The 27,290-nt window shown below is 44.9% G+C and overlaps 1 protein-coding gene across 1 annotated transcript; it reads left to right on the top strand.

The window, feature by feature from the left end:
• The first annotated feature begins 1,679 nt into the window (after positions 1–1,679).
• Positions 1,680–27,064, top strand: LOC147606454 (putative mitochondrial import receptor subunit TOM20). Its single transcript, XM_086791994.1, has 6 exons — positions 1,680–1,879; positions 2,705–2,783; positions 2,901–3,070; positions 26,326–26,373; positions 26,475–26,561; positions 26,719–27,064. Exons 1-6 carry the CDS (start codon positions 1,781–1,783, stop codon positions 26,833–26,835), a joined length of 600 nt encoding a protein of 199 aa, XP_086648120.1. The 5' UTR covers positions 1,680–1,780; the 3' UTR covers positions 26,836–27,064.
• The last annotated feature ends 226 nt before the right edge of the window (positions 27,065–27,290 follow it).

The raw sequence follows: 27,290 nt of genomic DNA, 5'->3' as shown, positions 1-27,290 counted from the left end.
AGATAATACCCCCTTGGAAGAGTGCAACTAAAAGAAGCTGGATATGCTTCTCTCATGGGCAATCGACCTTTACACCTTATCAACTAATAGTAGACCATTATTAGCCTACGTCCACACATCACTACCATATTACAAATAATTGTTGGATTGGCAATCAATGTAGCAACAGCAAGAGCCGCTTAATGTTGGTCTAACCTTACACTTGGATAGTGACTTCAGTTTGGGCAATGAGAATGGCTTAACATTGAGCCTTAAGTTTGTAGGTGTTCTTGATGTTGCTATGGTTGGAAAGTGAGCATGTTGGCCTCTTTTATACAATATGCATGTTCATTCCCTTGCATTGCTCATATTATTTTGCCTAAGCGTGATGTGTGTAGCATAGCAATGCCACGTGATCCTTGTATCTTCTCGGTATGAGTTGAATATGGCGAAGAACAAGGGTGAAGTAATTAATTGCTTTTCATTGCTAATATGTCGAGCTCTCGATGCTAAAGCAATCAAAATTAGGCCATAAAATTTCTACAAGAATGCAAGAAGCCATATGGGTAAGAGGGTAAGAGAAAGACACAGAGAATTCTACTCTATGTCGACACTTTTCACTTGTGAATTCTTACTCTTATATGAGAGAGAATTGGAGAGCTTAAATAGAGAGAGAGTTTAGGATATAATAATGCATGCCAAATATAGGGAGGGTTACTTCTAACTTATATAGGAAGGTCATAGAAGAGAAGCACGACCTCTACAAAAGTTTAAAAGTAAAGGAAAGTTTGACCTATAGAAAAATAGAACCAAGTCAAAAAATAGGGGCTATTTTACAAGGTTCTCCAAAAAGTCATGGGCTATTTTATGTGAAAATTTCAAGCTATTTGTAAAATATGAAGACAAATTTGCCAAAAATACACATGTCAGCATCTAAGATGAAATAATCGCCAAAATTTCTATACTTTCAAGTTCATAAAGAAATATGTTCGTCAATCGATACCAAGATATTGGTGCCTTAATTTTTTTAAATCATGAATTGAACAAATGTTGTAGCCTTCTTGCAAGCAAGGCAAAGCCAAAAGATAAAGCAGGGTCTGGAGCCAAGAAGTATGCCTCTGAGAAGATCTCCATGATTGTGCAACTGCTCTTGTTGGCCTCAATCTTGCTGATACATTACCTCGATCTCAAGAAATCAACTAGTGAGGTATGGGTAAAAATGGGAATGGAATACGACTGTTGAAGCGAACATTCTTTTTAGATGCATGAGAGTGTTGTGTTTTAAAATAGAAATCGTGACTTTTCATAAAGACGCATCATAAAGACGCATGAACCTCAATGAGGTGCATAAGGTCCTCATCTCTGGCCATTAATTCTCTCTTTTTGAAAACCAGCTGGGCCTCTATGTCCCCTATAATATCCACGGTGTTCTCATCCACGGTGTTTTGTGAGTTAAGCTTCTTTGTAAAAAGCTTTTTGTAATAAGTCTGTGAAGACTGTAAAATCCGTCGTGTACTTAATATAATTCAAAGCTTTCAGCAAAAAAAATAAAAAAATAAAATCGTGAACTAAAGATCCAATGGATCATGGTGTGACACATGGCAATTTGTGAGAGCATCTTGATTGGTTCTTTGCTACCCTTATGTGAAGTCCAAAAGCTTGCTTTTTACGACAAAATTGAGAGGCTAATACTATATATTATGTATTATTTATTCACCTATTGGAATTGTTGATACTTCTTTTGTTCTGAGCGTGGGAGCAAAAAGCACATTATTAACAGAAAGAAGAAGAAAGAGGAAGCATGGAGATGGGCCGTGAAGACTACGAGCGCCTCATATTTTTCGAGACCGCGCGAGAGAAAGCTGCCGACGACTACCAGCGTAACCCTCATGACGCAGAGGTAATGTCAGGGAAAAAAAATTTAAAAAAATTTGGATCTGTATTTCAAGCCTTTGATCTATCAAAATTTCCCCTTTCAGTTCTTAGGTTTGATATAATTATGTTTTTTTTTTTTGGTTTTTTTTTTTTTGGGGGGGGGGGGATTTCCTGAAATTATTGTCTTCAAAGACCATGTGTTAATTTTCTTTTTAAAAAAGTTTTTTTTTTCTCTTACCCCTTTTGATCTTAGACTCAATGATAGATCTTAGAAAACGCAATTTTTTTACAGAAATAAGTAGCTGGTATATCTTCTTATTTAGGGTCAATATAGGGATGTCATCATAGATGGTGATTTGTTATCTTATAATCCTTTGGTGTATTTGATCTTGTAGCTTTGATTTTAAAAACTGTACTTACTATTTGTTTGGCTAGTCAATACAAATGAATATTTTTAGTAAACAAATAAATAAGTTATATATATATATATATATATATATCTGTGTTGTGTGTGTGTGTGTGTGTGTGTGTGTGTGTATGCATATGTATGTATATATATGTGTGTGTGCGTGTGTAATAATAATGTATGTATGTATATTGTGCATCTATACATACATACATACATACATATGTATGTATTATGCGCATATATGTATGCGTGTGTAACACACACACACACACACACACACACATGTATGTATGCATGTGCGCACATGTCTGTACGTATATATTTGTATATGTACATATGTGTGTACATACATTGTATATATCTGAATCACAATGAAAGCTAAGGTTTTTATTAATCACATCCAAAGCTAAGGCAGTTTTCTAATGATTGTTTTATAAATAGAATTTGATAAGATGGGGAGGGGCCCTCTTGGAGCTAGCTCAATTTCAGGCGGGCCCTGAATCTGTCGGCATGGTACAAGGTAAGCATGTTAAAGAAACTTCGGTTTTGATATGATCTGAGTTTTATTATGTTGTTTGTTATAGTCTCAACCCTTTGTACGAGCTGCTGATGTTGCATTTTTTTTGGAGCGGTGAAGATGCTGAGGCAAAGTTAGAAGAGGCCCTCAAAATCAATCCAAAATTGGCCAATGCGCTCTGGTGCTTGGGAAATGCACACACATCCCATGGATTCCTCTTGCCTGAGACTGATAAGGCCAATGAACTTTTCAAGAAGGCTTCAAAGTGTTTTCAACAGGCTCTAGAAGAGGTAATGTTTCTACTTATGATGTCCTTAACGTGTTCTTTTCTTGATTCCTCATTATGCATTGCAAGCTTAAGTTGTCTGCATTCATCATAAAGTGCATGCACTATGAAACATATTGTGGGCTGCCTACTGCAGCCCATTTCGGTGCCTTTGCTGCTTGTGGACGGGCCGCATTTGGGCTACTTGTTTGGACAGTTTGTCTGCCCAAAAAATGCAGAAACTGGGCCCCTTCTCTGCTGGTCTTCCCAGGCTGCCATTTACTGCCTTGATTTTGTTGTGCCCCACATTTGCACTTTGTTGGCTTCCTTTACTCCTTCGTTTCCTACCCCATAGTTAAGTGTATGCAACAATATCTTTGTACATTCCCTTCACATTCTTGTAGCCTCTTTCCTCCTCAAGGCTTACAATTTTCCCTGAGATCCGCTGGGCTTGTTGCGAGTTTGTGGCTGAACCTGGACTTCTATTGGCACATTCTGCCTCCTGATGCTCTTCGTCCTGTCTGTGTTCTCCACATCCCCCCTTTTCACCCGTTGAATGGATGGTCTACATATTTTGTCTCTGGCCGGGCCTTGGGCAGTCACCCTGCGCCTGTACTTTTGTCCACGCTGATTTGCCTTGCTATACTGCCTCATTCAGAGCACTTTGCAAGAACTTGATCAAATATTGTGTGCCCCACTTTCTTGACCCATGCTTGAATCCTTGTAAAACAATGTGTTCTAGCATTAAGACTTGCACAATGACTGGGGTACACAGCGACACACTGGCATCATCATCATTGGAGCATTTGTGCAGTAATAGTACCTTTTAGGAACATTTGTTGTACGCCATGACCCCATTGTGAGCCCTCAGTTTTGAGGGACAGTCAGGCACGAGGTACGTAGGTCAGTCTCCGAGCTATAGAGGGCAGTCTGGAGTCAGTCCATAAGATAAGTGCATGTAGAAGTCAACCTTAGTATAGTTCTTGCATCAGAAGCATTACCATATGTAGAGGCTAGATTTATGTAAGGGATGCCTATGGGCTAGCCAAAGGCCAGCCCATGGCTATAAGCCTCAATCGGCAGCCTGTTAGGCGCTGTTTACAGCCTTGGACCACAAATAAACCAGCCGACAGCATGAGATAGCATTCATGCTCTAGTCGGCCAGCAAAGGACAGCAGCAGCAGGTTGGGTAGGACTGCCAGTTGCCAGCAGAATGAGGGACAGCATGGGCACTAAAGCGCAACTGCATTCAATGCTTAATTTAGCATTTTTGTCCCATATCAACTAGCCGACAGCGATTCTACTGGCCGACCAGCATCATATGTCCATATATAAGCAGTCGCCTAGCATTCAGCATAAATCATCAAGCATCAATCAGTCTATCAAATCAGAATCAGCCTTCATCCTCTCCTGGCAACCCTGAAGCTTCTCTTCACCATTCAGCCAGCATATGTGTAGTCCTACAGCTATCCTAGACTTTCATAAGTGGCCCAGAAGAGTCTTCTACAGTGCCCTTGGATTGGTGTATTCTCAGTGGACACATGGTCTTTGTCGTCCTTGCGCTGGACAATCATAACTCTTGTTCTCAAGCACTGTACAAAAGCTCTCCAAAGAAGTAATATAACCAAATACTCCTGCTTGCAGGGGGGACCCTTTAGTGAGTATCCAATACTGTGTCGTCTGCATTCTCTTCTCTTCTCTCTCTCTCTCTCTCTCTCTCTCGTGCTCAATGAATGGATGCTAAAGATCTCACCAAAGTAAAGATTTAAAGAAGGCTTTGTTGCATGTTACCACGGTCAAATTTAGTGCATGTAACATTGGTATCAGAGCATAGGTTGGTGACCCAACTCAGCTACCTAAAGAATTGAGAGCATCTAGTGGATGGTAATATTGTGGTGAGGAAAAACCACCCAGGCCTCTACCATGTCGAGAGAGACATCTTATCAAGAAGAAAGCCAACAGGAAGTTATGGAGGTACAAAGCCTCCAAAGCGACACACCCAAAGAAAATACGCTTTTGCAAAGCACTGAAGAGCCCCACAAGATAATGATGGAGCAAACCAACTCATTGAAGATGCAGCTTGCAACAGAAAAAGAGTAGCCCAAAGAAGGTATGCAAGATCTGGCAAGAATGTTCTTTGGTTTGGAGGAACAAAGAAGAAAAGACATGAAGAAGTAAGAAGAAAAGACGAAGAAGAAAGAAAGAAAGAAGAAATGAGGGCAGAGAACAATGGGATAAGGAAGCCACACGCAAGTATGGGGAAGACCAACGCCGTCGGGAAGAATCCGACCGAGAGTACCAGCAAAAACACAACTGGGAGGCTATGCAAATTCAACATCAACAGACGATAGCACAGATTCTGGCATCCCTCCGCAGGATGGCTCCAAATCCACCACCCCAACCACCACCGTCATTCGAACTTCACCAAACTTTAGTAAGGATGATGATAAGTGTGGTCATGGGTATATCAGAAGAAGACAAGTTGAAATAGTTCATTTGAGTCAAACATTTGGTACCGAGTCCGAAACTTTGAGCCTCAGACTTATGCACGGTTACTGACCCTTGCTCAGAATCAGGAACTGATGTTGAACAGAGGTAAGCCCAAGCAGGCACACACTCTAATCCTAAGCCCCAACAACAGTCATCTACCTAGCAGTCATCCAACTAGGGTAAGGGGGCGCAGAATAGCAAAGACCAAAAGGACCAAAAGAAAAATTCTTAGGGTCAATCGGACTATAAGAAAGATTCCACGCCCAAGAAAACACCTGAGGAAAAATTTGAGGAGGCATCACCGGAGGTTACCTCCAACCGGATGAATAGACTCGGTACAAGGCAGAGAATCGTTGTTTCTTCTGTGGGGCACGGGAAGAAGGATTGCACTAAGTGGCAGGTCGAAAAGTCTGTCAAGGCACTCACTTCCACAATAGCGAGCATCCACATCGGCACCTCCACCATCACTCTCTAATGCTGTTTACCTACCTATTGCCAGCTTTGAATCCGGTGTCACCAATGGTATTTGATGATAAGCAGGAGGATGAGGTTGAGGATAGAAGAATGCTGAAGGTAGAGAACCATTGTTTCTTTTGTGGGGCACGAGAAGAAGGATTGCACTAAGTGCACCCACTTCCACAGTAGCGATCGCATCCACATCCACATTCACACCTCCACCATCACCCTCTAATACTGTTTAGCTATTGCTAGCTTTGAATCCGGTGCCACTGGTGGTATTTGATGATAGGTAAGAGGGTGAGGCTGAGGGACAGAAGAAGGCTCTCATCCGTGCCTATGGAATTGCGAAGGGACAACAATTCATTGTGCTCTTTGACATGGGCAGTTATGAGGATGCCATCTCTCCGCAATTGGCATCATTTAGATGTGGACGGGTTTACACCTGGTCTATGTACACATATCACTTAGAAAGGTCATCAGTTTGAGTTCTAGGTTGAGAAGACAACTTTCCAGATGGATTTCATTGTCTCCCCTCTTTTAGGGTGTGACATGATCCTCGAGATTCAGTAGTTAGACAGTATGCACCGATTCCTGATTGGAGGCAGGACACTTTCACTATTGTTGAAGGTTTTATTGAGCCCATCATGATTTGCACGGATAAAAGCATTCCTAGCATACCACTCATTTCCCACATTCAGGCCCAACGAGCCATAAGCAAAGGAGCAAAGTGTGTGTTGATTTATGTATACTCTTAGACTAATGTTGTTCAGACAGCACCCGCATTGGAGCAGAGGATGGCTAGTCTCCTGTCTCAATACAGCGACATTATGTTGCGAGATGACCTCCCACCCAATAGACTTGAGGACCATCCCATAGAGTTGGTTCTGTCAGAATACGCAGTGGAGATGACGACCAAATCTGGAAACACAAGAGCAAGTACAAAAAATAGATAGCAATGGAGAGAGAGGCGTATAACTCTACAATATATACACAAGAAGATCCCGAATACAATACAAGAATGGCAAGGGGCTGTGGGGCCATTTTATATGGCCCCCAAACAGCAGTCGGCCTGCTGTAGGCAGCCGATAGGAGTCCAAATCTCCACGACTAGCATAACACCCACTCGGCCAGCTCTGTGTACTGTCGGCCAGCATCAAGAAGATGTCCACACAGTCGGCCAGCACCAGTAAACACATAGATGCGGTCGGCTAAGGAATAGGACCTTCTGCCACCTCAGGGCTAGGGCTGCCTCCTAAGCCACAGAAAAAATGGGAAAAAATGTGGGAAAAATACGGGGAGTGAGGAAAAATGAGAAAACACCTACAAGGGCGGGCACACCCACAACAAAGGCCCTGGTGTCTAGGTAAAGACAGGAGATGACTTCTAACACCCCCTCTCAGCTCCTGGCTGTGAAACCAACCACAGGGAGCTGGGGTGCCGCTTGAGCAAATCGTGAGATAGCGACTTCGTGAAGAGGTCCACCATACTGTCCTCCATCGAATAGAACTCTAGCAAGATGTCATCAGCAACAATCTGTTCACGAACAAAGTGCCTCTGGATGACTGACCGTGGGTTCCTCCAGTGGAAGCCCAATCCTGTGATGCAACCTCTGCAACCTTACCACCTCACAAGCAGCATCACAAGCAGCCCGGTACTCTGCCTCTGTCGACGACAAGGCAAAAGATGACGTCCTCTTATTGCTCTGGGCTTGAAGTAGATCTCCTCGTGTCCAGATCTCCTTCCCAATCTGAGTCACTCCAACCGTGGAGTCGGACTCCATCCATCAATCCCCCTCCTGTGTAAAAGAGTCCACAATCCTTCGCATGCTGCAGAAACCACAAGATACGCAATCTTGCCTCCCAAAGAGTCATCTGCAACCATGAGCTCAACTGCCTCATCAGGAAGCTCCCGTCCAGTTTGGTACATCAACCAAATCAATGAACCATTCTGCTTCCGAGTCAAAAAGGCATCACACTGCTCACAAGGATCAACACCTGTTACGGTGGAAAGCCAAGTCTTGGAAATTTGCTGAAGACCATGTGAAACCGATCCCGTCAAGTGGGAATAGACTCCGTTGGACACCCACACGCGTAAATAGCACAACTTAAATATGACAATATGAATGGACAACTCAATAACAACAGAAAACTGAAATGAAATGAAATGATGAGTAATACATGCACGTACATATGCCTCAATGTCTTTACGCATGCTTGGCCAAAAGAAATCTCTCTCAATCATGTGTGTAGTGGGCATGATACCTCTATGACCAGCATAAGGTGGAGCGTGACATTCCTCCATAGCCTTTGGACGCATATCCTTCACCACACATAAGCAGTTATCCTTCATAAGATAACCCTCTTTGATCACATAAGAGGCATGTGAGTGACCAGCCATCAAATCAGTCCATATGTGGCAAAAATCAGCATCCAAATGATACAAATCTCGCATAGCAGATAAGTCCCGATGCGAGGCCACTGAAACTGCAGCCACATAAGGCCTCCTGGATAATGCATCTGCTACCACATTTTTCTTTCCCGAAGTATGCACAATCTGAAAATGAAACATGGAAAGAAAGTTTGCCATTCTCATCTGCTTCTTCGAAAGCTTTGTTTGAGAGAGAAAGTATCTCAAGCTTTGATGATCTGTCTTGACTACAAATTCAGCCCCAAGAAGATAATGTTTCCATATCTTTAAGGCATGAATTACAACCAAGAGCTCTTTCTCATAGATATCCATATGAAGCTCAGTATCATGCAAACGACGGCTCTCATATGCAACTGCATGCCCTTCTTGATTTAGGACAGTCCCTATACAATCGCCACAAGCATCACATTCCACTATGAATGACCTTTGCAAGTTGAGAACAATCAATACGGGTCCACATATGATAGCATGCTTGAGTTGCAAGAAGGCATCCTGTTCTTTTGGAGTCCATTTGAAAGTGGTTTTCTTCTTTGTGAGATCATGTAGAGGGGTGGCTATCATAGCAAAATGCCTTATGAAACGCCTACAGTATGAACATAATCCCAGAAAACTACGTACTTGATGTACATTTTGCAACTCTGGCCAATTCCGAATGGTTTCTATCTTGGCAGGATCCATTCTTACTCCATCCTTGGATACAATGTGACCCAAATAATGTATCTCTGAAAGAAAGAACTCACTTTTCTTGGCATTAATGAAAAATTTATGCTTCCGCAACTCTTCGAACACTGTGATCAAATGAGTTCTATGTTCCTGCTCATTCTTGGAGAAAACCAAGATATCATCAAAGAATACACCTGTGAATTTGCGATGGGGTCGAAATATCCTATCCATCATACGATTGAATGTGGCTGGAGCATTGGTGAGACCAAAAGGCATCACCAAAAATTCATATAATCCAAAAGCTGTCCTGAATGCAGTTTTGTGGACATCTTGTGGCACCACTCGTATTTGGTGATAACCACTCTTCAAATCAAGACGGCTGAAACAAGCCGAGCCATCATGCTTATCCAAAATGTCATCAATACGCGGGATTGGGAATCTATTCTTGATGGTGAGCTTATTTAAAGCTCTATAATCCACACACATGCGGAATGACCCGTCTTTCTTTTGAACAAGAAGCACGGCAGAGCAATAAGGTGAGGAACTTAGCTGAACCAAACCTTTCTCTAAAAGCTCATTTACCTGCTTCTTGATCTCTTCTTGTTGTGCGGCACTCACACGGTATGCGGGTTTGTTAGGTGGAGAACTGCCTGGCACAAGATCTATGCGATGATTCTCGGGCCTTTGAGGAGGTAATTCACCTGGCAATGCATAAGTAAAACAATCGTTGAATGCATGAAGAAAATTCAGCCTATCGTGAGTCAAAGCATCCACATTTTGATGACTTGGGTCAATGCTATCACGAACAAAAACCAAGTGCGCAGAAAGACTCTTTTTCATTGCTTTATTAATCTGGATGTGAGATACAAGTGGGATAGAATCCCCTTCCTTGCCGGCATCAATGATATGCATGCGGCCTCTATGCATAAAAGAAATCATGTTTGTCTTATACTCTTTGCGGGGCTCAAGCCTATGATGCCATGGCTTGCCAAGCAATACATCACATCCATTAAGTGGTGCAACCAAGAAATGCTCATGATCAAGGTAACCCTAGATATGTATGCGCAACTTCCCTATTAGTGGGGTGACCTGCACCTCTTTACGAACAAAGGCAGCTTCTGCTTCAATTTGAGGTCCCATGTTCTCAACCTCAATACCCAAGGCAGCTGCCATCTGAATAGAGGTAAAGTTATCGGTTGCACAATCATCAAACATAAATAAGGCGGGCTGATCCTTGATTTGACCCCATGCTTTGCATACCATCCGCTCTTTTGCATCATGTTTTGTGTTTCCCTGCACATCGGGAATTGCATGCACATTAGCCTTGGTTTGCTTGTCTTCTTGCTTTGGTCTGCGGTCAGGGCATTGTCTAAACATGTGCTCTTTGCTGCCACAAGAAAAACATTTTCCCTTCTTGGCATATTGCTCCCTTTGCTCGGGGTCAAGCCAAATTTGTTCTTCTTTGGCCCATGATCTTTAGATGAGGTATTTTCAGCTTTACCTCTCTTCTGGATCTCTCGGAAGCTCTTTTTAGGTGGCTGTCCACCTTTTTTCAGATTTGGGACAGCCTTATCTTTGCCCTTTGAACCCCCTTGATCTTGCTTAATTTTGAGCACTAATTGCTCCATAGCAAGAGCAGAGGCTATAAGCTGTTGCAAAGTGTGTTTCGGGTGCAATTCAATGCCCGAACGATAAGCTAGTTGCAATCTGGAGCGAAACTTCCTCTTTCTTTCATCCTCAGTGATTTGCATAAAAGGAGTTACCTAACATACTGTTGCACACTTTCATTATCTCTTTGCTCAAGTCTATCCCACTTTTGGATGAGAGTTTGCTCTGCATTAGGTGGCACGAACTGGTCGTAAAATTTGTCCTTAAACTCTTTCCAAGTGCAAATGGGGTCTTTGGTGGTCTTTTCAGTGATCCACCAATGAGCGGCTGTCCCCTTCAAGAACATGCTAGCATGGCGTACTTTAGACTTCTCAGTGAAGTCCTCATCACTAAAAGCAATATCAAACTGTGCCACAAATGCTAACACCTTGGAAGCATCATGCTCTCCATGAAAAACATCAAACTTAACGGACTTGTCACCTGCTTTAAATTCCTTGAGCTTTCTGGCATGAGGGTCATGGTCCTCTCTTTTTCTTTTTCCCTTATCCAACGGGGCAGCCCTATCTGCATGGGCTCCATGGGCCATCATGGAAGTTTCATAAAGCACGGTGGCATGTGCTCCACGAACCTGAGAATCAGATGCATGTGACCTTCCTGCATAAGGCAATGTCTCTCCATGAGACGACTTAGTAGGCAAAGCTCTTCTAGTGGCAGACCTGTCACCCCCTCCATGGGATACATGCCTTGAATACATGTGACCATCATGTCCTCCATGAGCACTAGCATACATATACCTGTCACCCTTTGTGCCTTGTGGAGAAGATGCATGACGAGAGGTGGCTGTCACCTCTTCCCTTTGCATAAATAACCTCAACCTTTGAGATGCGGGATCTCCATGCTTCAAGCGAGGTGGATTTCTGAATTTCAGCTCTCCATCTTCCCCCTCTTTGATGTCACCTTTGCGGAGGAGGTAGGAAAGTGCCAACTCCCTTGGCTTCTTACCCACTTCTCGTGCCATGGACTCAAAAGTCATGTCCACCATTGCATTGGCTTTCCTTGCTCAATGGCACTTTGCACATGGGGATCTTCATGCAAAAATTTCAGCTCTTGCTCTTGTGCCTGCAAAAGCTTTCTCATATGCTCCAATTCAGCCCTCATTGCATTAGACTCTTCTTCTTGCATAACTGTCTTTCCACGAGACGGTTGTCCCCTCGAATCACTATCATTCACCCTCTCAAGGGGCTTGTGCCTTCCCTGTAAAGCATCAGAAACACGCGAGGCACTTGATGGGCCCCTCGAATTAGGCACTTCCAAAAGGTTGCCTTGGCAGTCCATTGTGTTAAGTGTGCTAGAAGCGGGGTGTCCAATACACAGGTTCGTTTCCCCACTAAGAAGAGGGAAATAACCGTGCTCTGATACCAATGAAACCGATCCCGTCAAGTGGGAATAGACTCCGTTGGACACCCACACGCGTAAATAGCACAACTTAAATATCACAATATGAATGGACAACTCAATAACAACTGAAAACTGAAATGAAATGAAATGATGATCAATGGACACCAGCACTGGGGCCGGAACGGGCCGACCCCCCTCTCAATATATAATATATTATTGGGAGTATTTAAGTGATACAATGCTCCATGGGTTCAATGAACGAGATGATGTCCATGTACAACTGAGATGAATACAGTTACCAAACAAGAGACTTGAAGTAGACGTTCGAAGGAGAGCGATCCACTTGAAGAAAACTAATCCCTACGGTCCTGTGCCTTCACTGGGATCCGCAGAGCGCGCCCCAATAGTGTTCTAGGACCACGCACAAACAAGCGCTCCTGTACTAACACTTGGCTCTCCCGATCTCGGCACCCATGGACCGTGGTTCTCCAGAAGCTTGGACTACCCGGCACCGAACGGGTGTTAGCAGCAGAGAGTATCCCTTGTAAGATTTACACCAAAGACCTTTGCTTGAATCTCAATCCACTTACCTTGTAAAATAATGAATACGGCCTTCAGTAGTACTAGGCACCCACGTATGAAAGGAGAAGTCTTTATTACTGATGTTGTTGCCAGCTTGAGAGATAGGGGATGGAGAGCCAGCAGCTGCCCAATAGTATGGGAAGTAAATTCGCCTGTTGTGAAGCTTCTATGTAGCCGCCTGCAAAGCAAGGGAGTGAAGTCCTGTGTGTAGCCGCCTGCAAGGCAAGAGAGAGAGAAGACTTGCGCAGCCCCCTGTGTGCAGCCGCCTGCAAAGCAAGAGAGAGAGAAGATTTGCGCAGCTCCCTGTGTGCAGCCGCCTGCAAAGCAAGAGAGAAAGAAGATTTGCGCAGCTCCCCTATGTGCAGCCGCCTGCAAAGCAAGGAGAAAGAAGAACTTGTGCGCAGTCGCCTTTGCATAGTCGTCTCGTTGCAGTCGCGAGCCGGCAAGATGAGAGAGGGTGGCCATGCACAACCACCCATATGCAAGAGAAGGATCACGCCTGAACGATGGAGGGGGCACACGTCGAACAGCTAGCTAGCCTACCTTATTTGAATGGAGGCGGCCAGTTCCAAAGTTCCCAAGGGGGGGGGGGGGGGTGGGTAGGTGGCCATGCACCCACCCCCACACACATGATTAAGGGAGGGCTTCCCTCCCCACCATGGCCTATGTGTGGGTGCCCACCCTACCAAGGGCACCAAGAGATATTGAGGAGGCTGCCCACTCATTAATGAGTGTGAACCTGCAACCTTATAAAAACAAAGGTCAGAAATAATGCTATAAAATAAACAAATGCAATACGCTTACCACCTGTTCACACGTAACAAAACTCGTGAGAAGGCAGAGCAAACTTCACGACTCACTGGCAGGCGTCCCCGCTCAGTAAGTGGCACGTCAAACAGGCAAACACAAGAATACAAGTCACGCGAAGACAGTTCCAAGCATGCAAACATGAATGCATGTGCAAACAATATCATGGACATATCTCCCGTTCATGGAACAAGTACTAAACATTCCTGTCGGGCACAATAATGACACGACAGAAAGTAAAAATCTCGGTCTTCCTATGGAGTGACAGTCCCATAGGTAAGACACAGATTCAGGCACGAGCCTCCCTATGGAGTGAGAGTCCCATAGGCAAGACACGGCACAAATACTGGCTCTTCCATGGCGTGACAATCCCATGGATAGAACACAGTCCAGGTCATACATGGGTGGCACCAGTCTGGCTCCCGTCCATACGACACCATCCTGCTAACACACGGGTGGTACCAGTTTGGCTCCCGTCCATGTTATGCAAAAATATTGGCCCCTTCACATGAGACACCGGCCTGGCCTCAAGTGAACGAGACACAAATCTGGAGATGGACCAAATGGTCGGCCAATTGGTGACACCATGCAAGGCCTTCTGAAACCTGTCAACCATCCCCTCTGAATTTGGAACCACAAAGCCTGGAGAGTGCGCAACATCCACCTCCTTCTGCAAGTAATCAACTGCCACCTGCCTAGCTTTCCAAGAGGTCCCCGTGGAAAGAACATCCTCATCTACAGGAGTTTCTTTGTCCCGAATGCTACGAGACATCAGAGCATAAGTTACCTGTTCAATTTCCTCTGACTGACGAACACAAGAACTACCAACATCAGCACTGGAAAGTTCCTGCCAACTTCTGCCATCAACTGGCAAGCTATCCTCCATTGGTCCTGGAAAGCTTGCACCTGCAGCGTATCCACACTTAAGTGGCCACTACTAGACTGCCACTCATCACAAAACTGAGGACTTGGGAGAGAGAGTGCTGAAAGCTTGGAAACTCCATTCTCCACTCCACCTTCCCAAACCACCTGGCCTGTTGCCTTGTCCCGGAGAGCAACAAAATGCTTATCAAACTCCACCGGTACGCCAGTCTTGCAAACCTAATGCACTGACAACAATAGATGAAAACCAAGTGATGGAACATACAACACCTGGGAGGAATGCTTTCCTCCTTTGCCATCGGGAACTATCTCCAACCTGCCCTCACTGTGAACTGGGATAGTGGATGTATCCCCAGTAAGAATGTGACCAGAATACCTGCAGAGATCCTGTAAAGCTAAACGCAAAGGAGTCATGTGCCTGGAAGCACCACTGTCTAGAATCCACTCCCGAGTATCCGTAACGGCGAGTCCTCCCACCTCCTCCCTGCCTGAAGAAATGAAACATCACCTCCAAGTGCACAAAAGCCGGAGTCTTCATGATTGCTGTTGAGGAATCTTCACCCTTCTCGGTCTTCCACTTGGGACACTTCCTCCAATAGTGGCCTTTCTCGCCACAATCATTACAGGTCCTCTTTGCCTTTAGTTTCTCGCTGTCAGCCTCAGACTTCTTCTCAGAAGACTTCTCCGATGAAGCCTTCCCTTTGCCCGTGTTACGGCCTTTCAACCGTTGGCCAATTAAGGCATCCGAACCTCCGCCCTGAGGAGGGTTCGTGAATCGTTCCTCCTGGTCCAAGACCATGGGCACAAGCTCCTCCCACGTGATGGTACTGAGCCTGCCAGGTAATGAAAGAGGAGTAAAATGCTGAGTACTGAGAGGGCAAATGCGACAGCAACGTTGTGGCCATGTGTCATGGCCCTGTGAAAATGGAACAGCACAAGTGTGGGCATGGTGGTTGCAGAGTCAGAATATTGAATGATTCACATGGGGGGTGCCCGGACAGAGTTAATGATGTGTGGACATCCTTAGGTGTGAAGGGGGGAACTAGAACATTAAACTTTAATGTTTATTAAAGTTGCCCCTAGGCCTTAGTGGCCCCTAGGGACTTTTTAAGTTTGGGGCCCTAGGATTTTTATGGGGAGGAGGCCACTCCACTTTTGGAGTGTGTGCTTCTCTCTCCTCCCTCTCTCTCTTCTTTTTGGAAAAAGGAATCGTGGAGCTTTCATGCGCTTGTGTACATGCGTGGAGAAGCTGAGGAGAAGAGTCGACTGCAGATTTTGTGTGCTGCTGCTGCTGTTTTTCTGAGTGCAAACCAGCCGTACAGCACTGTACGGCCAGATCTGCTGCAAGTACTTGTTGCTGGCTGCGCATAGGAGTTGTGCAAGGATCTCTGCTGCACACAGGTTCTGGACAGGCTGTACCAGCAGGTACAACAGTAGGTACAGCACTGTACGACTGCCGTACACTGTACGGACAGTCAGGTACAGCAAGTACTGCTGCAGGCGGCGTTGGACAGATGCTGGACAGATCTGGCTGCGCTGATTCAGGCGAGCACAGGTGCAGATAGCAGGCGGCGCTTGCAAGGACAACTCTTGGCACGTATCCCGAGGTGGTACAGACGGGTACGGGGTTGTTTTTCAGATCTGTACTTTCAAAGACAGCATAGAAGTGAACACTAGGAGGAGGGTACAGACAAGTACAAACACATGTGTGAAGCAGGGTTGTGGAAACAAGTGCCTGCGAGTACAGATTGGCACCGTTGCTTCCTCCAGTGCTGTGCTGATTCACGAGCTGAATTTGGTAAGCTCCGCTTCTGTTCATCTATCTCTCTTTCTACTGCTTGATGTCTGCACAGGATGATGAGTCTAAGTCTAATTTGTCAATGTTAGATAAGGACAGGACTGATTTCTTATGTGGGTTTCAAGATTGTTTTTCCGAGTCATTGCCAGGAGAATTACCTCCTGAGAGGCCAGAAGATCATGCCATAGATCTGATTCCTGGTAGTACTCCACCGAATAGACCGCCGTACCGTGTTAGTGCAGCCCAACAGGAAGAGATTATGAGTCAGGTGCAGGAGCTTTTGAATAAAGGGTTGATACAGCCTAGCTCATCACCCTTTTGCTCACCTGTGCTCTTAGTGCAGAAGAAGGATGGTTCTTGGCGCATGTGTATTGATTACAGGGCGCTGAACAAGAATACCATCAAGAATCGATTCCCCATACCGAGGATCGATGACATATTGGACCGCTTACAGGGCTCCACAGTTTTTAGTCGTATTGACTTGAAAAGCGGGTATCATCAGATACGCATTAGACCCGAGGATGTGCATAAGACAGCATTCCGAACCACGTTTGGGTTGTATGAGTTCTTGGTTATGCCCTTTGGTTTGACGAATGCGCCTGCCACATTTAACAGAATGATGGACAGGATTTTCAGGCCTCATAGAGAGTTTGTGGGCACATTCTTTGATGATATGATTGTGCATTCACGAACTGAAGAAGAGCATAGAAGGCATTTGGCCATTGTGTTTGCAGAACTCAGAAACCATAGGTTGGTTGTTAATGGCAAGAAGAGTGAGTTCTTTTTGCAGGAGATACATTTCTTGGGGCATATTGTGTCTGCGCATGGAGTCCGTATGGATCCAGCAAAGGTGGAAGCAATACTTAATTGGCCAGCTTTGAGGACCGTGCATGATGTACGCAGCTTTCTAGGATTGTGTTCCTATTACAGGCGCTACATACGGCACTTTGCTGAAATTGCTTCGCCTCTTCATGCTTTGACGAAGAAGGGAACTCCGTTTAGATGGGCTGATCGGAAAATTACAGCATTCAAAAAGCTCAAAGAAAAGCTTACTTCGGACCCAGTATTGGTGTTACCGGACCTCCGAAAGGCTTTTGTTGTCCAGTGTGATGCATGTGGAAGTAGCATTGGTGCAGTTCTCATGCAAGAGGGACATGTGATAGCCTATGAGAGTAGAGTATTGCAAGATGCTGAGAAGCATTTACAGGTTTATGAGAAAGAGATGTTGGCTGTAATTCACGCTCTTTCTACATGGAAACACTACTTGCTTGGGGCTGATTTTACTGTACAGACAGATCGTCAAACCTTGCGTTATATCCTCACGCAGACTAAGCTTTCAGAGAAGCATATGCGTTGGGCAAACTTTTTGTCAATGTTTCACTTCCAGATTGTGCATGTGGAAGGCAAAAAGAATGTAGTGGCAGATGCTTTGTCACGCAAGCCACAGGTCTCTGCAGTTTCACTTGCTTATCATCATGAGCTTGATGAAATGAAAGAGCAGTATGCCCATGATGAGGACTTTGAAAGGTTGTATGATCAGATGTCTGAGGGTCAGCGGCATGAGCACTATACTCTCAGAGATGGGTTTTTATTGATGCATGGCAGACTGTGTGTTACCAGGCCATTGCGACTCAAGGTTATGATTGAAAGTCATGCTCCACCGTATGCAGGTCATAGAGGTATTGACGCCACGGTCAAAGCAGTGGAGACTTTCTTTTATTGGCCAACCTTGAGAAGAGATGTTGATGCCTTTGTGAGGCAATGCATCGTATGTCAGAAGGTAAAGTTTGACCGTCAGAAGACACCAGGGTTATTACAGCCTTTACCTATTCCAGGTAGACCTTGGGAGAGCATTGCCATGGATTTTGTATTTGATCTTCCACGGACACAAACGGGAAATGATGGCATCTGGACTATCATATGCAGGTTCAGTAAGCAGGCACATTTCATTCCCGTGCGGAAGACAATCAAAGTGGATCATATGGTGAAGTTGTTCATGGCGAACATCTTCAAGTATCATGGATTGCCTACGTCTATCATTAGTGACCGTGATCCACGGATGACGAGTTTGTTCTGGCGAGGGTTGTTTGACAACATGGGTACAACTCTCAAGTTTTCATCGTCATTTCATCCACAGACAGATGGTCAGTCAGAAGAGGCTAACTCTACAGTGTTGGATCTTCTCAAGTGTTATGTGTCAGAGCACAAGCAACAATGGGAAAAGTATCTTCCTTTGGTGGAGTTTGCATATAACAACACTGTACATAGCTCGACAGGCAAGGCGTCTTTTGAGATTGTAGAAGGAGGGAAGAAGGTACCACCCATTTTGCATACAAAGGATAAGATCTTTGAGGCTGATCAGTATGTGGAGAGCTTGGATGAAGCTTATCGGAGAGTTCAGTTGGCCCTCCAGAAAACTCAGCAGAAGCAAAAGAAAGCCGCAGACCGTCACAGACATGATTTACAGTTTGCATTGGGTGATTGGGTTCTTTTGCGCTTTGAAAAGGCTAGACTCAAGAAGATGAAGGGTAAAGCGCTTATTTCCTAAGTTGAGCATGCGATATTATGGGCCTTTTCAGGTTTTGGAAAAGATTGGTGAGGTAACCTATCGATTGAAGTTACCACATCACTGGAGGATTCACCATGCTTTTCACGTGAGTCTTCTTAGACCTTTCCGTGGGGATGTGCCTGAGGATGTATCAGATGAGGCTCAGCCGGAAGTTGAGGAACTTGATGAGGTTCTGATTCCAGAGCAGATACTGGCACATAAAGAAAGGAAGGTACGAGGTAACCGTCGCTATCTTGTGAAGTTCAAGAACTACTCACCGATGGATGCGAAGTGGATGGAGGAAGGTGACTTAACAGATTCACCTCAGGTTTTGCAGCTATATCTCGATGCCTTTGAGTTAGAGCCGACTCTTATTGTGGCTCATTCAGGTTCAGCAAAGCATGGGTCTGGAGCATTACCTGATGCTCAAGAGGGGGTAGCACCTCCACTCCCTTGATACAGACAGGCTCAGATGACATCTAGAGGTCGCTTGGTGCAGTTTTTATCTCACCCGAAGGTACTGAGGCTGACAGTACATCTGTTTATGGGACTTCTACGATATATGTGTACTAGTCACATGAGATTTTGTGGATATGTATGGTTCACAATGGTATACAACTTGGACTATTACTATGCCATTGGTTTACAGTGAATGTTGATACATGTGCATGGCTTAGAGAGATTGGGACGCTGATCTTGCCATATTGTATATTTCACTTTGGATATTTTGATCAATCACCAAAATGCAATCGAGGACGCTTGCCATTTTTCAAGAGGGGGGTATGTCATGGCCCTGTGAAAATGGAACAGCACAAGTGTGGGCATGGTGGTTGCAGAGTCAGAATATTGAATGATTCACATGGGGGGTGCCCGGACAGAGTTAATGATGTGTGGACATCCTTAGGAGTGAAGGGGGGAACTAGAACATTAAACTTTAATGTTTATTAAAGTTGCCCCTAGGCCTTAGTGGCCCCTAGGGACTTTTTAAGTTTGGGGCCCTAGGATTTTTATGGGGAGGAGGCCACTCCACTTTTGGAGTGTGTGCTTCTCTCTCCTCCCTCTCTCTCTTCTTTTTGGAAAAAGGAATCATGGAGCTTTCATGCGCTTGTGTACATGCGTGGAGAAGCTGAGGAGAAGAGTCGACTGCAGATTTTGTGTGCTGCTGCTGCTGTTTTTCTGAGTGCAAACCAGCCGTACAGCACTGTACGGCCAGATCTGCTGCAAATACTCTCTTTCTCTTCTGTTGCTGGCTGCGCATAGGAGTTGTGCAAGGATCTCTGCTGCACACAGGTTCTGGACAGGCTGTACCAGCAGGTACAGCACTGTATGACTGCCGTACAGTGTGCAGACAGTCAGGTATAGCAAGTACTGCTGCAGGCGGCGTTGGACAGATGCTGGACAGATCTGGCTGCGTTGATTCAGGTGAGCACAGGTGCAGACAGCAGGCGGCGCTTGCAAGGACAACTCTTGGCACGTATCCCGAGGTGGTACAGACGGGTACGGGGTTGTTTTTCAGATCTGTACTTTCAAAGACAGCATAGAAGTGAACACTAGGAGGAGGGTACAGACAAGTACAAACATGTGTGAAGCAGGGTTGTGGAAACAAGTGCCTGCAAGTACAGATTGGCACCGTTGCTTCCTCCAGTGCTGATTCACGAGCTGAATTTGGTAAGCTCCGCTTCTGTTCATCTATCTCTCTTTCTACTGCTTGATGTCTGTTTGCAGATATGAGTTATCTGGCCCCTTGTGAGAGGAGGGGTATGGCAGATTGACAAGGGTTGAGACAGAGTTTGGACAGTACATGTATGTATGAGCTGAGATGTTGTATCATGCACTTGAGTTATGCCAGATGTATGCTCATGGTTGCCCTGCTTAGTGGTCTTGGCTGATCAGAGGGAGGCACAGTGTGTTATTGTGAAACACAGATCTGTGTGCATAGATCCTCTGTGCTAAGAGGGAATTGTGGGCCATCAGATTGGACATACAGGTGTAATCTCTTGGCTGATTTTTGTTGTACTCAGCCATTCATATTTTTGGAATTGAATAAAGAAATACCGCAAGGGGCGCCAAGCTTTGGGGCCAACAGGTGTCTCTTTGTTTTCAGATTTGGGCGCTCTAGCTCCAATCTGTTTTGTTTTCACATCTAGACTACAAGTGGACGGGTGACTGCTAGTCTACCGCACTCTGGTTTCTATCAGAGGCCGGTTTCACCATGTCCTCTGACGATATCTCCTTCCCAGCCTGGACAACTTCCTGCTGAAGAGCCTGCAGCTTGTTAATATGCTCCCGCATCGTCGACGACTTTGCAGGGCTCATAACCTGCATCTGTACTTCCAAGGAAATCCTCTTCATGGGCGATACCCTGTTGTAAAGAGAAGCCAAATGCTGCCATATACCTCTGGCTAGCGTCATATGCTTTACATGATTGATTACCTGCGGTGTGTAGTTGAGGAAGATAAATGAACGGACCCTGGCATTGACACGATCCCACAACTGTGCCTGTGCCTCTCGGTCCTTACGAATCGACGGTAACTCCCCTTCCTCTACTTCCGGCCGTGCAACCCCAACAACGATGAAATCAGCAAGGTCGTAAGACTCCAGAACAAATTCCATCATAACCTTCCATATGCCGTAGTTGTTCCTGTCCAACTGACAGTCCATCGGGAATGTGGGGAGTGTAGGGATCTTCACATGCCTCTCAGCCATCTCTAACAAATCTGCCATTGCGGGGATGTAATTTGAAAAAGGGTGGGTGGGTGGCAACAAAGAAGAACTCACAGCTGCAAGTGGCTGTCCAGCAAATCAGCCCGCCGTACTCTTGCTTCTCCTCTTCCCGAACAGTCGAATACAATACAAGAATGGCAAGGGGCTGTGGGGCCATTTCATATGACCCCCAAACAGCAGTCGGCCTGCTGTAGGCAGCCGACAGGAGTCCAAATCTCCACGACTAGCATAACACCCAGTCGGCCAGCTCTGTGTATTGTTGGCCAGCATCAAGAAGATGTTCACACAGTCGGCGAGCACCAGTAAACACATAGATGCAGTCGGCTAAGGAATAGGACCTCCTGCCACCTCAGGGCTGCCTCCTAAGCCACAGAAAAAATGGGAAAAAATGTGGGAAAAAATACGGGGAGTGAGAAAAAATGAGAAAACACCTATAAGGGCGGGCACAGAAGTCTGGGGGCAAGGGGGGCATTTTATATGGCCCCAGGCTGCTGGTTGGCCAGCCTATAGCAGGCCGACAGCAGCCCATGCTCACGACCAGCATCTAGACAGCTCACGACCAGCAGAGACCTTGTCGGCCAGATGCATGAAGTCGGCCAGGACTGCAGAATAATAGTCGGGTAGCAAAATCACAGTCGGCCAGCATCTGGGGGTAGCCGACAACCCAACCACACCTCCGGAAAATAGGAAAAATACATGGAGAGAGAGAAAAAATGGGAAAGCACTAAAACGGGCGGGCACACCCACAACAGAGGCCCTGACATAGTGTGTAGATAGGAGATGACTGCTAACACTAAGATCATCACCGCAAAGATTGAGAAATCACATCATAGTCCGGGGGAAGCTTGGTGAGGATAAGTGCAGCCAGCTGAGCAGAGGACAAAGTAGCACCCATTGCTAGTAATTGGTCATGGATAACCTTGGTCTTCATGAGGAACAACTACAATCTTCCTGCAGGAAATAACAAACTGTAGAGTTGTCCTTGCAAGGTAACTGCTCTCATCGACAAATCTTGAGCAAAGAGATCCTCCAATTTAGACCATACCTGATGAGCACTGGTGAGAGTTTGCACGGCCGATGAGACGACCTCTGTGATGGTCCGCACAAGCACTGAGTGCGCCTTCGAATCCCAATTCTCCCAATCTTGTAATTCTACAATAAATTCATCCTCTTGATCCTGAGTCCACCTCCTAGAGTTTTGAGGACGCTCGGGCTTCCTCTCAGTGCCTTGAACGCATAGTTGTCATGGTACAAAAATACGATACCGTACGGGAATTTTTGGTACGATATGAAATTTTCGGATACCGTACGATACGGTTTTTTTTTTAATACTTACAACCTATGGAGCTTCAAGCTTGAATGTGAGGGAAGGTTGGGAGGGGAGGACTCTACAGTGCTTGAGGAACCAGAACATGGATATGTATCTCTCCCAATTGGATCTTTATTGTCTCCAAAAAAGAACCTGGATGGGTAATGCAATACCAAAGGTCTCCCAATGTAGCGTTTATGACTAAGGGACCATCCTTGCACAAATACGAGCAATGCATCTAGGGTGATAGGTTTAGGGACTCCTCTCTAGATCAAAATGGCCATGTCCAAATCTTCTCCCTCGTACATAACTTGAGAATCTAATTGTCTAGCCTACCTATACCAGGGATCTCCAAGTGATGTAGCAAGATTCTCTCATCCTGCCAATCAAGTGTACACTACCAGTCTACCTTGCCAGATTTTTTAGGTCTCTCAACAACCCCATATGGAATACTGAGTGGACACGAAAGTTGCGAAGTATTGCGAGCATTTGGGATCTTTGTTAAGCAGGGTTTCTATAATTTTTTTAAGCATTTGGATTTTTCTTTTTTTGGGGGGGGGGGGGGACTCGTACCGTACGAACCGTACGGTACGAATGGGTTCGTACCAATACGAGAAACAACTATGCTTGAATAATATCCCACAAACCCTTGTGGATGAACCAGATCCGCATTTGAAGCTTCCAATGGGCATAGTTGGGTCCTTTCAACTTGTCATCCTTGTTCGTACAGGGGGGAGCCATATCCACAGCAACCAAGAACACAAATCTTAGCTGTCCAAGACTCCTCTCAAGTGCTTTCCAAACGAAGCAAGGCTCTAGAACCAATCAGCCCCCTCTCAAATTTGAGAGAGACAGAGATTGGACAGCAGCAAAACAGTCCTAGAAACCATTGGGAACCTCCTACCGGAAGGGTAGGAACTCGTGGAGGAAGAAGAAGATGTATAGCCACTTGTCTGGCAACACCACCTACAAGAAGCTCACCACAACTGATGCTGAAAACAGAAAATGCAGCCAATAGCTCCGCCTTTGAAGAGCAAAACGCAGCCTGTAGGACTGGCAGACAGCAGCAAGAGGGCTGGCTGGACCAGAAAATGCAGCAAGGCAGGAAAATGCAGCCATTGTATATGCTGATCTGCAGCTGGAGAAGCTATGGAAGCAAAATGCACAACAAAATAGAAGACGGCGAGCAGTTTGCAGAAGGATGGAGCAGCCTGAATCTAAGCGAATGATACCATGTTGGAGAATGCACAAGCGGAAGCAGAAATTGAACAAGAGAGAGAGTAGAGAGAGCTTGTGGACAAGATCACCTTTTATATTAGCATGAAGGCTTTACAATGGCAATTAGCCAGCAAGAGATGTTGAACTTGTGCAAAGGAATGGATAAAATACAAGTGAATATGAGAGGCCCTTATATAGTGAGGACAGAAGCTGGCCGACTGGCCCAAGACAAATATCCATGTGAAAATAGATAAAATGCCCAATAAATAGGCGGAGTCCCATAACACTGAGATGCATAAATTCTAACAGTGCTAACCCAAGGTTAGGGTTAGGGCTTATGTTAATCATTTAGCTTAATTAAACATTATTAGACATAATTAAAGGTCTTAATACTTAAATACTTGAGTAAACACAAGGCAAAGAGGAGAAAGTTGTGTGTTTGTGTTGAAACAAAAGCTTTCTTAAATAGGGCCTGAAGAGTTACAAATGAAGAGGCACATTCCTGATCACAAAAGAGTGTGACTCTTGAATGAATAGTTATGTCTTTTGAATGAGACATGTCTCTTCATAGGTGACCCATGTGATAGGTTATGACTCTTCACTGGTGTCCTTACAGGTAATGAGGGATTGATGAGAGATTAAGAGAGTTAGTCTTGGATTATTATTGATTTAGAACTTGACCAGGAGGTTTACCCCTACCATGGACATGGTGGATCACTGTAGTCTTGCTGAGGGCCCTTGTGGGTAGGCATTGGTGCAATAGGATGCTAGGGCTGACTGGCATGGAAGTGGAACCTTAGCCCTTGGCTCGGGGGAGGTTTGCGGACACGAGCCTATGGTTGGGTGGTGAGCTTGCCCGCACCCTTCTTTGTTTGTACTAATCTTGTTTATGCCTTTGTATTAGGTGATCCTTGGGAGGAGTCCCTTACATGTGGGAATACATATTGATGCCATGGTGGAAAGCAGGAAAGCAACTGGATGTGGCTGAAAGGGGTCAAAGAGAAGATGTATCGGCATGTGGCTCACCACCTTTGAAACATGCACCAATCTTATCATATGTAGCTGTTGGTGGCGGCATTGGATGTGAGAGTAAGTGGTGCTTTTGAGAGCGCCTTTTGGGTCCCTCCTCCCATGTGGCTATGATGGATTTTCCACAAATGGGTGAGTCATTGCCACACTTTTCCCATGCATCCTTCTACAAACCCTTCCAATAGAAGATCTTTTTCACAGACATATAGGTTTTGCAAAAACCTACATGTCTTGTTAAGGGAGAGCTGTGCATCTCTTCAAGGATTAACTTCATGAAAGGGGAATGGGGTACCAAGTGTATTCTGTCCAAATGCCATTTTAAACCCTAAACCCTTCAAGCAAAGGATAGAAGTGTGGTCCCTGATCCATCCACCTAGTGTGAGCCCTGTAGGGCTTGGAATATGAGAGAAGTCTTAGGATGGTGTAGTGGGGAGTGCGGGTCCTGGAGCAATTAATTATTAACTTAATAAAATACACAATTAATCCCAGTTTAAAATGACCACAAACCTAACACCACCAACATCATACCTGGGGTCCCCCTCCCAAAAAATGTAAAAATAAATAAATAAATAAAATAAAAAGAAATTATCTTATTACCAAGGAATATTAAAAATTTCCAGCTTGTTACTGGTCAATGAATCATCAGTTTTTCAGTACGATTGAATTGATAATGTGAATGTGAGTACATGGGAGCTAGTACAACTTATTTTGAAGTACCAGATGCAACTCTCATCTAGATTAAGGTCTATAAGGGCCTTTTTTCTCCACCCATTGAGGAGGAGGGACATCATGTATGCAGTATTCACGGATGAAAAGTTCAGATGAAAAGGTTACAATGAAAGGTGAAGTTAAGAACTGGACTCAGAAGTTGAATCCAAAGAAAACTTTTTGTTAGTCTAAGAGTAGGCCTTTCTTTCTATCTTTATTGAAGGCTAGTTTTTGATGGTAAGCATCATGACTCCGATTCCATATGTGACCCCATTCCACCAAAACCCCCTTACGTGTTCTCGGGGATGCTCTCACACATTCATATGCCTTGAACTGATTTGGTTCCAGTATGTCAATCACTTCATCCCTCATGCACCAAAGAAAGCTTTTGTCAATAGGATTATTTTTGAAATCCTAGGGCTATGGTCGTACAATTAGCTTGCCAGCAATTCTTTTGATTGTCCTAACGTGCACTATGTGTTTTGAGGGCTTTCAACAAGGACTCAGGCAAAGCCCTACGGAGGTGCCAATTTTTTAGGGAATATATTTTGGTTGTTATTCTCTTGTAAAGTTTATATGCTTTCCGAACTTTTTACACTGATGAAATTCATCAATTTGTGCATCTCTCAGGAACCCAACAATGAACTTTTCAAGAAGGCTGTAGAGATGTCAGGAAAGGTATGTACAACATTTTACATTTGGTACAAAGCTCAAGTGATTCAAGGGTTTCTCAAATGAGTTCAGGCTTTGATTTATAAATACTTATCACTTTACCCCAGGCACCCGACTTGCATCAAGAGCTTCAAAAACAGTTGATCCAGCAAGCCACAATTGGTTCTACATCTGGACGCACAGCAGCATCCAAGGTATGTATCATTCAAAGTTGTATATGAATTTGCTATGTATTTTGCAACAGATTGACCGGGTACAGCTCTTTGTCGTTTTCTTGAAGAGTCCAGATGTCCTCGACCAATTCGTGTGGGGGACATCTTTTTCTCATGTGCGGTCTTTATTGTTTTGCAGGGGCCACAGAAAAAAAATAGCAGTGACCTCAAATATGATGTTCTAGGCTGGCTCGTTCTTGCTCTGGGTGTGTCGTTGTGGGTAAAAACAGCTTTGCAGAGTCAACCTTCAAGTTAATTTAGAGTCACACATGTGCCCATTTGCCAAGCAAGTGTGTGAATGTTTTTCAAGGTCTGTATATTTACCTAGCTTCTTTGCCGAAGTATATCCGATCTTCAGCGGGATTATTAATATCTCAGCTACAATTTCTGAGTTAGATTTGTGCAGTTGTTCTTTTTGATGTAATAATCCAGATCAATTGTCTGAACAGGTTGAGTGCTGTAGTTTGCAAGCCTTACAAAATTCTGTTTACTGGCCTGTAGTAATGACCTTAGGGTTAAAACTGCATAAAAGGTTCACATTACAGTCTCACACTGCATAGCATAGGCATAGGTTTGTAGAGAGAGCCCTTTGCTCGTTGCTGCCAGAGACGGGCAGGGGGTGGCAGCTCATGGACTCCCAAGGTGAGGGGGTGGAGGTGCTGGTGTGGTGAATAAAAGGTGCACAAGGGTTGTGTGGAGAATAAAAGGTGC

Source organism: Cibotium barometz, chromosome 57, assembly GCF_041138505.1.
Source record: "Cibotium barometz isolate CiBa-2024 chromosome 57, ASM4113850v1, whole genome shotgun sequence".
NCBI classification, from domain to species: domain Eukaryota; kingdom Viridiplantae; phylum Streptophyta; class Polypodiopsida; order Cyatheales; family Cibotiaceae; genus Cibotium; species Cibotium barometz.
Note: the sequence above shows the minus strand (reverse complement) of the source record. Positions and strands in the feature narration are given on the sequence as shown.